This window comes from Triticum dicoccoides, chromosome 1B (genome assembly GCF_002162155.2).
Source record: "Triticum dicoccoides isolate Atlit2015 ecotype Zavitan chromosome 1B, WEW_v2.0, whole genome shotgun sequence".
Taxonomy (NCBI): domain Eukaryota; kingdom Viridiplantae; phylum Streptophyta; class Magnoliopsida; order Poales; family Poaceae; genus Triticum; species Triticum dicoccoides.
Window position 1 is genome coordinate 373562358 of NC_041381.1, and position 16042 is coordinate 373578399.

The window sequence follows — 16042 nt, forward strand, 5'->3', positions numbered from 1 at the left end:
GGGGGGATGTATGTTTGGTGTGGTACATGTTGATCAGTTGATGTATTCTTATAGAATTGGTTAATTTTTTTTTACAATTAAGACAATGCTAGAGCTTCAAATAATTTGGGTAGGAGAAAGTAGCTCTTTACCCTAAGTTATTACACGGAGAAATGTCTACTATAATCAAACTTGGTAATATGCAAAAAAATATGTCAAACATATATAGTACTTGCTCTCTTGATACATCCGTTTGAGCGACAGTTATTTCCTAACAGAACGAGTATAATTCAATTCGTTTTTGCTATTTATCAGGCACCTGGATTTTATAGAAGATGAGCAACATCAAGGCGTGATGACCCCGACGAGGCCGAGCCAGGAATGCGTCGTAGCCAACGGCGACCACCGCTCGGATCAGGTAGCTTCCGCGTTGGAGGAGGTGATGCCGCAGTGAACAACAGTGAGGCGCGGTGTCAGAACCAAAGTAGAAGAAGGGGGAGTGATTGTTTTCTCTTTTCGCGAGGTAGAAGAAGACATGAGGTGGATGACGAAGTGGGGACAGTTGGATCCTAATCCAACGACTCTTAAGGGAGAGGGGAATAGACTTGCGGAAACAAAACATTCAGGTGCATGCGCTATAGGCGCTCCCAATTCCATTGCATTTCGGTGGACATACTTTGCTACTATAGTGTATTCACATTTATTTCATCAAGTATTTGTCTTCCTCGTATCTCGCAGATCAAATGAGCTACGTATTGAAACTTCCGGGGGCATAGCGCATCTCTACACCTAGAATTTTGTTGTTTCTTTGTTTAGAGATGTTACAAGCCGGGGTAAAAATTTATACTACTACTTAATGTAAGACCTTTTAGCAGTTAAGCATAACTGCTAAAACGTCCTACATTAAATTACAGAGGTATGTTCTAAAATAAACTACCATCAACGGAGGCATGTTTCAATAAGCTTTGGCAAAACTGTTATTGAAAGTGTCTGTTTAGGACACATCTAGATGTCCCATAATTATTGCACATCTAAATGACTTAATTAAATTAAAAAAAAAGACAAAAGACAAAAAAAAAATGCTTGCAAGAATCTTCGTGTAAAATCAATGAATAGGATTTAGATGTGCAATAGATGGAATGACGAGGGACAGACACGGGTTCACCAACTTACCAGTTCTTCTCTAAACTACGAACTGTTATTCTGATCCTTGATTGTGTTGGGGGTCCTGTTGAGGAAGAGGTCCAATTTGTCTCTGTATCTACCACCAATGATTTCGTCAAGGACAAGAATTAATATTGCCTGAAACTCGCTGGCCCTGTAGACCAGGTCTTGTTGAGTGTACGAAATAAAACCTCTTTCATTTCTCTAACCAACGTCCCAACCTGCTTCTGTTGTCTAAAAGACTAAAACAAAATAAAAAATACAGTCACACCCACAGTCTCAGTTTGTACATAAAAACTTTACAAACCATGCAGTTTCTAAAATTTTACTAACATACGGGATCACCATCTTGGTAAAAATGTCACTAGTAAGCTTTTTGTCGGCATAGTTTTCATTACAAACGAATGAAAAAAGGAGTATAAATACAAAATCTACATGCTGCCTCATGTTCCCATGTACAGTAGTGGTATAAATTAATCAAGAAATAGACATACTGTCCCGCCTCGTACGCCAAGCTAGCTAAAGGCCAACACTTCTCCGCGTTTTCTTGTACTAAAACTACTTGTCTGGTATTGGTCGATCAACCGAAAAGTGTCCGGAGAACGGTGTCTCCGAGCCCGGGAACGGCGGACAGGAAGTGGCCGGTGCCGGGAAGCTCGTGGTAGTTGACCCAGCCGAGCCTCCCGGCGACGTGCCGCTGCAGCGCGACGGGCACGAGGCCGTCCTCGTCGCCCTGCCACAGGTGCACCGGGCACGGCGGCTCCGGCAGCGCCATGGGGTCGAACTCCCACTTGCCAAACATGACGGCCATGTCCCTGTAGTACGACTCCTGGATCCCTTGCTGCGTCGCCATCTCCCTCTTCTTCCGGAGGGTGCCGTCGGCGGTGAGGGTGCGTCGGATCTCGGCGTCGCGCTTGTTGGGGAGGTAGGTAGTGTTGACGACGACGGTGGAGGTGGGCAGGGGCAGCCAGCTCTGCTCCATCCACCAGTGTATGATGCCGGGGGCGTGGTGCGCAACGCGCAGCGCCCACTGGTCGCCGCGCTCCTGCCGGCCGTACTCCCGGGCCGCCAGCTCCGCCGGGAACCCGGGCCACCAGTAGTTCACCACCGGTGCCAGCATCGCTGCCCCGGCGATCCGCTCCGGGATGTACCTGAGCGCGCCCCACACGGCGTGGCAGCCGAGGGAGAAGCCGACGACGTAGAACTTGTCGCCGAGCCCCAGCGCGTCGGCCAGGTCCTCCATGTCCTGCGCCGCGGTCTCCACGGAGCGGCCAGGGTTGGGGTCGCTCTCGCCGTAGCCGGCGCGGTCGAATCCCACCATGTACACGCCAAGCTCCTCGGCGACCTCCTGAAATCAAGTCGTTGCGCAGACGGTGTAAGCGACGGCGAGAGAGACGCGTGATCATATTATAATGAGCTCGCCGGCCGGGCGGGGGTGGCGAGACGACAGGTTAGGAGAATGTATGTGCAGTACTAACCGGCGATGCGCGGAGGCTGTCGAGGCGGGAGCCGGTGAAGCCGTGGGAGAAGACGATCTTGAACCGTGCGGTCTCCTTAGACACGCCGGACTCCTCGTACGCCAAGTGCCGGCCGTCCCTCATCCGGACCCGCGGCGCGGTGATCGGGGGCCCGCCGGGCGACCCGCACGGCGTGGGCGCCGGCGGCTGCACGGCCCGGAACAGCCACTCGCCGAGCTGGCCCGCGAGCGGGCCCATGCCCATGCCCGTGCCCACCGGCGCCGCCGAGTAGTAGTACCCTCTCCCGCCGGAAACCGATCGGTCCATGGAGACGGCCCCGACCCTCGAGTCTGCAACCTAGCTGGCTGCCGCCGTTCTTGGGTGTTGGCTCGGCGTGGTGCTACGCAGGAGGAATGGTGGATGGTAGGTGGCCAGCAAGCACCGCGGGTGAGTGTTTATATATTGGCCGGAGCTGGCCGGGGCTGGACGCATGCGCGTGTGTGTTTGCGGACGCGGTCGTGGGCTTTGCTTTCGGGCTGGTTGGTGAGGTGAGCTTGGGTACGATTTCGTCGGCTTTGGGAGGGAAACGCGGTTTTACGACGGGGTATTTTTGGCGTGCGCCGTTGCTCTCACTCTCGGGGAACCTACGCCCGGTCTAGGAGGATCTCATACTCGCATTGCTACTGTGCGAGGGCATCTCAAATCACGGCCACGGGCCATCAAAACGCCTCCAAATGTTTGAGCCGAATTGGTTCGGACGCTAGAAATCTTACAACTCCATTTCAAACTTGGGAAACTCAGGAGGAGTCCGGTTATTCGCCACTTCGCCAGCTCAGACTCCGACACCCTGAACCCATATAAGAACTAGCCGACACCCACACATCTTGACAATCCCCATTCTTTTCGTGTCGAACCCACCCTCTTCGGCTCCATCACCAAGGCCCATCACGAGGTTCGTCGTCCCGTCAGACATGGAGAAGTCTGGCCGCATCCTCGTTACGTCAAAAGCGACGCCTGAAGCTGAACAGAAACAGAGACCTCGTGTCACCCGCGTCTGGCGACACGAGGGAAACCCTAGCCACCGCTGGTAGGTCCCTCCTCCGTCGGCCCCTCTGCATCGCCACCGCTGAAAGGCTTGTCGGCAAAGCCACGCTCCACCCTGGTATGGTGGCGGCTGGCGGCTTTATCCTTGGCGCACTACGGCCCCACCCCAAACCTCTCACCAGATTCAGTTTGGCTCCGCGTGAGGCTGCCCCTCTCGCCTCCGGTTGTCACGTCCTCCTATGTCATGCTCCCCACCCCACCCCACCATGGTCCCTCCCTCCCATGACGACATAGCTCCCCTCTTGTGCTGGTGGTGGTTGGGTGCAACACATGAGTGGTGGCGGCCAAGCTAGTCAAGGCTTGGTTCTGCATCGTTCCAGACCGCTCCTTGTCTTCGATGGTGCTTCCTCCGAGCCGAGGTGATGCTTTCTACCGAATTATGTGGTCATAGTGGTTTTCTTGGTAGGCGGTTGAGGCCCTGCTGCGAACCCTTTGTCGGCGCTGCTCCGGTCCCGACAGCCATGGACCTGCGTTCTCGAGCGTCCACGCCCTGCTGGCGTCGTTTGTTGGCGTGGTCCTAGTTGCTGCATTCTCTCCTGCCTTTGGCTCATCACCGGCCCGGTGACTCCGCCCTCGGTAGCTTGGATTTGTGTTCCCTTTCGGCTCCTGGCTTGTCGGTCACGTCGGTCGCCATCCCATCCTCTTTGTCAGCTTTCTGTATCCTGCAGCCTTCCCGACTCATCCACCTCCACGGCCTGCCACGCCCAAAGCTCGTGTTTTTTGGGTGATGCCTAGTGCCAACCTCCCAAGGTAGGCGCAACCCCCTCTTGAGGTGGTGGTCTCGACCAATGGACTGACTTCCTCATCTCCAGACCCCCGATCTTGCGGCATTGGGATTGTTCGAACTCAGTCCAGGGTGAAATCCTTGCTCGGCTGGCCAATGCTGGCAGTGGCGACACTCGTGGGTGTCATTTCCCTTCTTGGTGGCGCTAATGTAGCCTCTATATGTGCCCTTCTCCGAGCACTGGGGAAACCCTTGGTCCGGTTCTTCATATCAGAAGACAGGGGCTGCATGATGTCGCTCCTCTTCTTGAAGGCGCTATCTTGTTTGCTAGTGGCATCCCCGTTGTGTCTGGAGATGATCGATATCATACCGGTTCAGCCTGCCCCTCTAGTCCAAGGCTTGGTGGGTTTTGTTGTGCTTTTTCCTCTGTTCTGGTTGAGCATCCCTTGTCTCTCTGCTCCGGGTACCATGCCCACACCTTCCGATGTATATTTTGTGCCATGTGTTGTATCATTTCATGTACTCATTTTATTTCCTTCTACCAATGAAATGATACACACACTTAGCGTATTCACAAAAAAATGTCGACGCGTGAAGGAGAGGGCTGAGAAGAAGCTCATGCAGCCACTCCGCCCGAGGCTCCTCCTCCACATCGGACCATCCTGGCGGTGGCACTCAGGCTATCGCAGCCCTGGCCCACCAATATAAGTTGTCGTACTACTTCGCTGCCCACCAGTACCGTCAAACAATCACCGCAACCCTCCACGCCTCCATCACCTCCGCCTCCGGCCACCCTCCACCATACATCATAAACCTCAACAACGACTACGTGTTCACCTAGTCGCCAACGCTCGTCCGGTCGCAGTTTCTGTCTAAGGCACCAACACAAACCAGGTGATGAAGGTGGTGATCCAACCAAAGGATAGCTTGCACCGGCAACCCATGTGGCTAGGTCAAGAGGGAGGAAATGGGAAAAGGAGAAGCGAGAAGGGGCGACGGCCAAGATGACGGAGAAATTTGAGGGCATCATATGGAATAAGGAGGCAAGTGGCAAGCGTGATGACCTCAAGGAGAAAAGTAGATGTAGAGGTTTAACATGTTCATGGAAATACAAACGAAAAAGTTTGAGCTCGTTGAGAGAAAGCTTGTGACCAAGCACACATTCGAGGAGCAAAAGATCTTATACGTGAAGGCCGACGACTTGGATGCCGATGCGGCCAAATTTCTTCACACCTTTGTGTGATAGCATGATAGCACGCTTTGTACAAATAAAGAGGGAAGAGGCTGAAAATTGAGGTATTTGGTTGGGACAGCCAGTTCTTCCGCTTTTGGATTCGAGGGATGTAAAAAGCTTCATGAACATTGATCATCTTGCTAGTAGTTGTATTTGTTTGCAACTACTTAAATATATGGTCAAGTTGCGATTAATCTAATATATTTTTCAAAAAAGTAAGGTGGGCAAACAAGGGAGAATTTGAGGAACATGATTCAACAACCTTCATCCGCAAGTTTGTGGACACGTTGCCCATAGACATTTGGTAAGGTTCACTTAGGGCATCTCCAATGCCAACCCTCAAACCACCCGCACACGTCCGGACTGCGAGGTCCGTACATGTTTTGACATCCAACATGGGCCTGTATTGGTTCGCTCGACGATCCAGATGCACTTTTCCCGCAAACTGGAGACAAGGGGGTTGCGAACGTCCGGACCACTACCACGTCCACTACTGACTGCCCCGGCCCACCCAAACCCCCTCCCTCACCCACGCGTGCTTCCCACCCAAAACGGTCAGCGCCGCTACAGAGAGTCAGTGACGCATTCTTGCCCGGCCAGAGCTGATGCAACCTCTCACTGATGTCGGCATTGAAGCAGCGCGCCGACTGAGAGAGTGTTGCTCGCACCACTTCCCAGTGCACGCAACTGCCCCACGTTCAAACGACACCACAACGGTCCTTTGCCCTACATTAATGATATGCAGTTGCCGAGGAACCTACTCCAGCGCCACCCGTCCATCCTTCTGTCGCCCACCATTGCCATCCGCCCGCTATATAAACTCCAGCCTCGGCCATAGCTGCAGTCATCCTCCTCATGTCCCTTTCTCCTCTCCACACCATGCCAACCATGGCTTCTTCATGCTCCAAAGCCCTCTGGGATGGCCTCTCGTTCAACCAAAATAAGGAGATGGCTACCATTGCTACTAGTTGGCAGGTCGGCAGGCAGACGGAGGCCAACAACATCCCAATGGAGGACGCATCGGCACCATCCTCCTCGCCGGTGCATGCCAGCATCACTATTGGCGAGGCCCATGCCCACTATATGGACATGGTGTGGGAGGAGCAGGAGCCTAAGTTCCGAGAGGCACAGGCCAACCAGGCCTAAAACCTCCGTCTCCTCGGCGAGCACTGGCTAGCGGAGGAGCAACTCGCCACCTGCATGGCCATTGCGTTGGACGAGTACGTGGCGGAGCCCAACACTGCTCGAGTTCTACCGCTCTGCCCGTGACACCGCCACGCCCGCTAGTGGTACTGCCAATATCAAGCAGAATTATAGGCCGCCTACAAGAAGATGGAAGGGGTGGCAAACAAGGTGTTCGGCAAGAACGACGATAAGGATGACATCGCCGGCTCCGCCAAGGCCGCGCCCTACCACCACGACCACAAAGTCGACACATCTGCAGGTTCCGCCGACAACAAGGAAGAGTAGTGCATGGTAGGTCACCGTCGCTTGGGTCCCAAGAAGGCCACCACTCTTCTCCTCCCGTTGAAGCCAAGCTTAGCGGGCTGAAAATCATCGGCTGATTAGCCGCTCAGGTTGTGGTGGCGTGCGGAGGCAGAGCTGGAGAGCACCAAGGCGAAACTGGAGAAGGCGAAGGCAAGAGCCGGAGCTTCAGGTCTCAGGGCTCATGGCCGAACATGGGGAACGGGCACCGCTGATCATTTAGATTAGGTTTAGAATAGGGTTTAGTTTAAAATTGTCCAAAATATAATGAATATCGTCTAGTTTATATGAAAAAATGTCCCAATTGTAATGAATGTGCTCCGATTTATATGAAAATCCACCGTGTTTGCATGAATTTCGTCCGACGAGTTGAAATTTGGTTCGAAATGTATGCAGGCGGCATTGGATGGCCGCCTCCCGCATCCTTGTCCGCGGAATGGCCCCCCTTGTCCGTTTACGGATGCGCGAGAGAATTTGCGGGTCAGCGTTGGATATGCACGCCTTGGGTATGCCTGATTCACTATTGTAGCAATAGTACATGTTTTCTGTGTACACTTCTCTTGTGCCCGGCTCGCGTTCCCATCTATGTCTCATCTGCCCTGTTGAAGTATATTGTTAGCCTCTCTCCATCAGTTCAAACTTTTGAAGTAAGTTATTTTTCCTTTTTCTTTCACAAATACGTAAGGATGCGTATCATTCCATTGATAAGTAGGAGAGAAAAAGAGTTAAGGTGCAACTCTTGCTGTCGTACACATGGATGGCGAACCTGAAAGCGTAGGTTTACTCCCAGAGGGGGTGAATGTGAGATTTTTAAAAATTCATCAAACTCTGATGATTTGACGAAGATCAGAGTGAAGAAATAGAAACACAGGGGAAATTAAGTCATCACAGAATCAGAGTACATGCAATCAGGATACGGACGAGTGAAGAAGATGCAATCATACATTCATACACGCATGAAGAAAATGAACTGAGGAAATGAAAGATAGTGAGATGAAATTCTTCAGTTCAAATTCGTCAAAGCACAGATCACAAACTCTTTAGCAGCGGCATAAAGTGAGAGAGGGTTGAGGAATTTGAAACCAGGTTGGCTCGGTGAAGACAAGGGAATTTGGTAGACCAGTTCCAGTTGCTGCATCAACTATACGTATGGTTGAGGCAGCTGAGTCACAACTCAGAGGACACACAGTCCTCACCGTATTCCTCTTGAGCTAAGGTCACTTAGTCCTTGCCTAATCACTTGTGCTAAGTCTTCAAGGTAGACTTTCAAAACCTTCACAGACTTGTTCACAGGCACACCACAATGCCTCTTGGTGTACTAAACACTTGACACCTAACCGTTTGGAAGAATGACAGTCTTCAAAGGTAACAGGCGTCGGATCACACAGATCAATATCTTCAGTGATGCTCAATCACTTTGGATGAAGGTTTTTCCTCACTTAGGGTTCTCTCAAAATCGTCAGAGGATGGGTTGCTCTCTTATGACAAGTGTCAGTTTGTCTCGGAGTAGCCAACCAACTAGTGTTGTGGGGGTGGCTATTTATAGCCAGGGGCAACCCGACATGGGATGTCATAAATGCCCTTCTCTGATTCGACCGTTGTCAGGATAAGGATCCACTCGACAGTTGGCACGCAGCGCATCAACGGTCGAAATTTGAACTCTCAAATTCGCCAGGGCACTCAATTTCCTCACTTTTAGGCAGAACACACTGGTAAACTCCTAACTCCTCAGCGTGACCAAATTCATCAGCTCACTGTCGCTAGCAGTTGCATCGATTGTACTTGAGTTTTCCAAAGGCTTCACTTGAAGCGACTTTTGTGTATAGGTTTGGATAGGTTTGAGCATCACTTTGGAAATGTGAAATATGATTCACCTAGACCCCCTTTAACAGTACGGTTTTTCCTATGACTCAATAAGAAGAAAGGAAACTATGAAAACAAAGTCTTCAAGTTTCAAAGTCTTCACTTCAATTTCTTCAAAGGCCATACCAATTTCTTCACTTGAAGAAATACATTTTTAGGGGTCGTCTTCCATGTGTTAAACCAAGTCTTCTAGGACTCTGTCTCCTGTGTATACTCAAAACTCATTAGTTCCTCAACCTATATGTCATCAATACTCTAAAACCACTAAGGGGGGCACTTGATGCAATTACAATCTCCCCCTTTTTGGTGATTAATGACAAATTGGTTAGGTTTCAACGGGAGTACAAATAATTGAAGTGTAAGTACAGAGTTTAAGAAAATGTTTGCAAGATATTGAGGAACTCCCCCTAAAGATGTGCATATGAGGAATTTGCTTTGGATTGCAAATGCACATGGCAGGTTGAATTTGTGGAGATCTCCCCCCTATATCTTGGAAACCAATCATGCATGATCATAAGATATTTGAAGAATATGAATGCATGATGAAAATTAGTGTCTGACGAAATTGTGTATGCATGCGAAGGTATATATAAGATTAGAGCACGCGTATCAAGTGAAGCATAAGAGTCAGACAACCAACCGTTATTAAGTTACAACTCAACAAAGAGCAAAGCCAAATAAGTTCAAGAGTTGCAACTTAGGCAAAAACAACCCATACAACGACCCGCTTGAAGACTAACTCAAACATCTCCCCCTTTGTCATCAAATGACCAAAAGGTGGGGAATTTGAGAACTAGCGCCCTTGAAGAAAATCATCATAGAGAAGTCAAGGGAGCGCCAACATTGTTGGGGTCGCACGGTGCAGAGGGACCAGCAGCAATGTCATCAATAGCTTCATTTTCATCAGTGGTGCGCGAAGAAGACTCAGAGCTCGGCATTAGTGGAGGAACTTGTGCTTTCCTGACCTTCTTTCATGACAGTTCAGCCTAGTCAAAGTTCATCTAGAAGTCTTCAGTAGCAAGTTCTTCAGCTGTTTTGAGATGAGAGTGTGTGGCCCAGCTGCAATCAAAGATCTCATGGAGATAGTAGCGGTTCTTGCGGACATCATTATGCTCATAGTCATATTGGCTTGAACAGTTGAACAGTAGAAAATTGACGCTTAACCCATTGATGACGCTTGTCAAATTTCTGATGAAGACTAATGAGCAGCTCATGGTCAGTCATGACATGTGGCGCTTCAGGTGAAGAAGATGGTCTTGAAGTTTTTGCTGCAGTATCCTGGCTGGTAGATTCATCAGCTATTGAGTTGGAAATAGGTTGACAAAATTGTCCATCAAGGGGACGAATTCCTTCATCAGTAACTTCTTTGCCTTTCCCTGGTACAGAGGACAATGTGCTTTGAAGAACTTCGACATCAGACAAATAACTCAAGTGATTCTCACAATCATCCATGTAGTTGATTGAAGACCGGGATCTGATGAATCTCATAATCCATGGTGCATACGGGTTCAAATCAAATGGAGACTGAGCAACCATGACCAAAGTCCTTAGAAAGAAATCATGAATGTTGATGGGGGTGAGGGAGTCCTGGATTAGGGGGTCCTCGGGTGTCCAGACTATTCGATATGGGCCGGACTGATGGGCCTTGAAGATAAATCAGAAGACTATCCCCCGTGTCTGGGTAGGACTCCTATATGCGTGGACGGAAACTTTGGTGTCCGGATGTATAGTTTCCTTCCTCTGCAAACCGACTCTGTACAACCCTAGGCCCCTCCAGTCTGTATATAAACCGGAGGATTTAGTCCATAGAGGCTATCAGAATAATCACATGCTAGACAGCTAGGGTTACGATCTCAAGGTAGATCAACTCTTGTAACCCCTATACACATTGAATATAATAAAGCAGGACGGTTTTACCTCCTTTAAGAGGGCCCGAACCCGGGTAAACATTGTGTCCCTTGTCTCCCTTGTTAGCATCGATCCTCAGACACACATCTTGGGACCCCTATCGGAGATCTGCTGGTTTTGACACCGACATTGGTGCTTTCATTGAGAGTTCCATTGTGTTGTCGACAGAAGAATCGATGGCTCACCTCATCATCGATGATGACGCTATTTCAGGGAAACCTTCCTCCCTGGACAACTCTTTGTGTTTGGCGGCTTCGTGCTACGTGCCAACTCGACCGGTCACCTTGAGCAGGTCGATAGCTACACCCCTGGTCACCAGATCAGGTTTGGAAGTCTGAACTACATTGCTGATATCCGAGGAGACCTGATCTTCAAGGGGTTCACGGCCCCGGCCGGAGCTCCCCATCCATACGAAGGAGGCCCTTTGGATCTACTATCAGATCCCGTCCAGGGGTCGACTCTCCTGTCCGCGCTGGCCTTAGATCCGGGGTAGACCACTTTGCCCAATGACGGGAGGGTAACCCCACCGGACTCTCTCCCATCAAGGAGCTTTTAGCCGAAGACCCAGATGCGACCACACCGTCAGTGGACCCAGACTCAAATGGGACTCTCCGCATCATCGGGAAGCCGAACTCGCCTCTGGTCACCAACTCCGAACTCTCGAGGTCTGCGTCCATCAGGCCCGATCAAGTGGTTATCACCAGGCCCATCTCCGCAGATCTTCAGACGCCTATCCAGCCTTCTCTCTTAAATGAAACGCTGGACTTCATACAATCTCTCGCCATCACGGAAGTGCCACCTCCGAGTTACACCCATCCTGAACTGGGGGCTGAGAGTAGGGAATTTTATGTCCCGCCCACCACCCACTTAATAGCCACTATCGAGGATTTAACCGACGTGCTAGACTACGCCTCCGAAGACATCGATGGCATGGACGACGATGTTGGAGCCGAACCAGGTCAAAACCTGCCCATCACTGGGCATTGGACGGCCACTTCCACTTACGATGTATACATGGTGGACATGCCTGAGAAAAAGGACGACGATGACACTCGAGATCCAGATGAGGATAAGCCCGTCGATGAACCACCAAAACACTAGTGTTAGCGGCGCCGCTCATGACGCGTCGGGCAAGGGAAAGCAATACCGGCACCGGAGATAATGAAACTTCGGACAACACCGAAGACCCCGACCACCCCAGTAAGCCTGCATTCGAGCAGGATGAAAGGGAAGAGGTCAATACAGCCCCGAACACGCCGATCACGAGGATTCGGAAGATAGTTACTAATTACCTGTCTCCGAAGAGGATGTTAGCCTCGACAATGAAGATTTCTTCATCCCAGAGGAACCCCCCGAACAAGAACGCTTCAAGCGACAGCTCATCGCCATCGCACGGAGCCTGAAAAAGAAACAACAACAACTTCAAGCAGAATAGGATACGCTCAATGACAGATGGACCAAGGTCCTAGCCGCCAAAGAATATGGCTTCGAGCGCCTGACAAAGAGCTACCCAAAATGCAGGATACTACCACAATTTGTCGACGAGGCCCTTGCGCCAATACCGTCAAAATACAATCAGGCTGATCAACCGGACCGACCGCCACGTGGCCAGGACAAAACTACCAATCATGTCGAACACCAACCCACGCCCCCTCCCCATAGAGGTAGAGAGACAGTAGCCTCGGGCTACACGTACGACCTACGTCAGGACTTGACCAATAGAGTCCACGAGACCAGATCAATTTATGGATCAAGAGGACATGCCCCAACACGAGATGACGACCATCAAGCCTGGCATGATAAATATAATCAAGTTTGGGGTCAGCACCAAACACAGATGTCATCCGAACTCCGTCACAATGTCGCCCGATACAGAGGCGCTGCACACCCTATGTGCTTTACCAATGAGGTAATGCAACACCAATTTCCGGAAGGGTTTAAACCCGTGAACATCGAGCAGTACGATGGAGATGGATTCGGCCATTAAATACCTCCCTCTCAAGCTGAAAGGACCAGCATGGCACTGGTTGAACAGCCTTCCAGAGAACTCCATTGGATGCTGGGAAGATTTAGAGGATGCTTTTCGGGCCAACTTTCAGGGCACTTATGTCCGGCCACCGGATGCTGATGACCTAAGTCACATAGTCCAGCAACCCGAAGAGTCATCTCGCAAACTATGGAATCGGTTCTTACTTAAAAGAACCAAATCATGGACTTTCCAGACGCTGAAGCCTTAGCGGCATTCAAATACAGCGTCCGTGATGAATGGCTCGCCCGACACCTCGGGTAGGAGAAGCCGAAAACTATGACAACTCTTACTGCACTTATGACCCGCTTTTGTGCGGGCGGAGATAGCTGGTTGACTCACAGAAGCAATAATACCAGCGACCTCGACACTTCTGAGGCCAGGGATGGCAATGGTAGGCCACGACGCAACAAACACAAGCGTCAGAACAATAACAAAGAAATAGATGATATGGCAGTAAATGCCTTATTCAGTGGTTCCAAACCCGATCAACGGAAGAAGCCATTCAAGGGTAACAGAGATGGTCCATCCAACTTGGACAAAATACTGGAGGGGCCTGCCAACCAAACCAATAGAAATTGGTGGGTTTTCAAGCAGGCCGGTAAGTTAAATACCGAACATAAGGGGAAAGGACCTCCAAGCGAGGACGACGATGAGCCCCGCCAGCCGAACACTGGGGGACAGAGGCAATTTCCCCCCGAGGTGAAAACGGTGAACATGATCTATGTCACCCACATCCTCAAAAGGGAGCGCAAACGCGCATTAAGGGACATCTACACCGTAGAGCCTGTCGCCCCAAAATTGAACCCATGGCCGGCTTGTCTGATCACCTTCGATCATAAGGACTACCCAACTAGTATCCGTCATGGAGGTTCGGCGGCCCTGGTACTCGATCCTATCATAGAGGGGTACCATCTCACTAGAGTCCTTATGGACGACGGCAGCAGTCTCAACTTGATCTATCAGGATACTGTCCGTAAGATGGGTATCGACCCGTCAAGAATCAAGCCTAGCAACACTAACTTCAAAGGAGTGATACCCGGCGTGGAGGCCTGCTGCACAGGCTCCTTATCACTAGAAGTAGTATTCGGCTCTCTAGACAACTTTTGAAGCGAAGAATTGATCTTCGACATTGTCCCTTTTCGTAGTGGTTATCATGCACTGCTCGGACGAACTCTTTCGCTCGCTTTAATGCAGTCCCACACTATGATTATTTGAAGCTGAAAATGCCTGGACCGCATGGCGTTATCACAGTAAATGGAAATATGGGGCGCTCCCTCCGTACTAAGGAGCACACCGCGGCCCTAGCAGCCGAAGTACAGGGCGGCCTCATCAAGCCGAACAGCTCATCAGTCATCAAGACCCAGGACACTGCTAAACGAGTTCGATCCGCATTACAGTGCAGTAGCTCGGTGGATCCGGAGCTTGGATAACAATTTAGCCTCCACCGACCGCCCCATAAGGTTACGGCATACGCACCGCGCGTACATAGCTACGCACATAAAATACCTTGGGCAGCCGGAGGCACACTGCAAATAAGGTCCATAGTACGGCTTGACCCTATTTGGACCTTAAATATCTTTCACATTGCAGGTTTGTTAAAAAACCTACCTACTCTAAGGTTGTACAGGGACACTTTTCTAGGTCCCTCTTTCTTGCAGACGACCATCGACTTCTCCTCTCAAAGGATTTGTCACCAAGGAGAAACGACGCAGACGTGCGACAGGGCATCATTGGGATCTTCAAACCACTAAGTTTACGCCCTGTGCAAACCTTTCCCTCGTGTAAACTTTTGGCATGTAAAATGGCCTCTATATTCATGGCATTATCTGTAATAACACGGCTCGACGTATTAATTAGGGTATAAAGGAATCAGTTGATCACCACTTTCGTTTGGCATTAACTTTATTTCATATTTCCATCTATATTCCCTCCCTACTTCATGCTGCCGCGTGTGCTTTAGTCCGGCCTTAACACCAGGGCATGTGATCGGCCATGCACATTTTAAGTCCGAACATCTATAGGGAACTCCTCGGCGTCCCGAGTATTGCATTATATGCATCGGCTCCGAATCATGTATTTGGTCTATAGTTGGGTTGCCCGGCACCTGTGCTGACCACCTTACGTTCCGCTTCTTCGGCTAAGGTAGTAAAGGGGGAACTACTGTGATTGTATTTTTGGCTTGTCCGGTCAAGTACCTCAGTAGAGAAAGCCGAAAACTGACTGTCATGATATGCGAGAGCTGGTCGCCAATTTGGCGACTTAGTATTATACTACAAATCGTTAGCGATTCACCCCGTGTTATACGAGGAGTTGATCTTCGTCTAGCCGCGTGGAAAAGGCACCGTAGTCTGGATAGCCGCACACGCACAAAGGGCTAGTACTTAGCTCCATAGTCAAACTCCTATGGCTAAGTGAAAGTAATAAAGCTGCATAGTCTGATTGCCTCGTTCACCTCGCGGACACCTCCTTTACGGACCAAGACGTTGGATAAAGTGTGGTCATGCGTTATGCCGAACACCCCTGTATCATCTACATGGGGGCTGAAGCCGATGACTGGCAACTTTCTGAAATAGAACTATAAACGGCCGCACAGGAGGAAACATCGCTTGAAACAAAAGGCGCAAACGTAGATATATCATAGCATGGGTTCATAACATAGTTTGTACGACCCGAACACATTCACTCAAATATCACATCCTTAGAACATTGACCCTCTACCACTCGGGCTCCTTCTAGGACGTCATCGAAGTACCTCTCCGGTTTCTGATGATCTTTGCCTTCGGGCGAGCCTACGGTTGCCACTTCGGTGGCCTTCATCTTCGCCCATTGCATTTTGACGCAGACGAAGGCCATCCGGGCACCCTCTATGCAGGCTGAGCGCTTTACGGCATCAATCCCCGGCTGCACAAGAAATTGCGACTAGAACAGCTTCTCGGTCGAGTTCCCCTCTTGGGCTTGGAAGAACTGTGCGGCATCAACGACACTCTTTGGAAGATCCTCAAACGCGCCTAGAGAACTCCACACTCGGGTGAGCAAAGCATACCTCTGACCTCCAAAGATACTCTGCAAAAGAAAGGCCTTACAAGCCGATATCT

General features: G+C 50.3%; 1 protein-coding gene across 1 annotated transcript; it reads right to left on the reverse strand.

Moving 5' to 3' along the window:
• Window positions 1–1492: 1492 nt before the first annotated feature.
• LOC119336175 lies at window positions 1493–3043 on the reverse strand. The gene is made up of 2 exons (XM_037608191.1): window positions 2622–3043; window positions 1493–2491 (listed from the first exon to the last, which is right to left on the reverse strand). The coding sequence occupies exons 1-2, from the start codon at window positions 2925–2927 to the stop codon at window positions 1724–1726; spliced, it is 1074 nt and encodes a 357-aa protein (XP_037464088.1). The 5' UTR covers window positions 2928–3043; the 3' UTR covers window positions 1493–1723.
• Between the last annotated feature and the right edge of the window lie 12999 nt (window positions 3044–16042).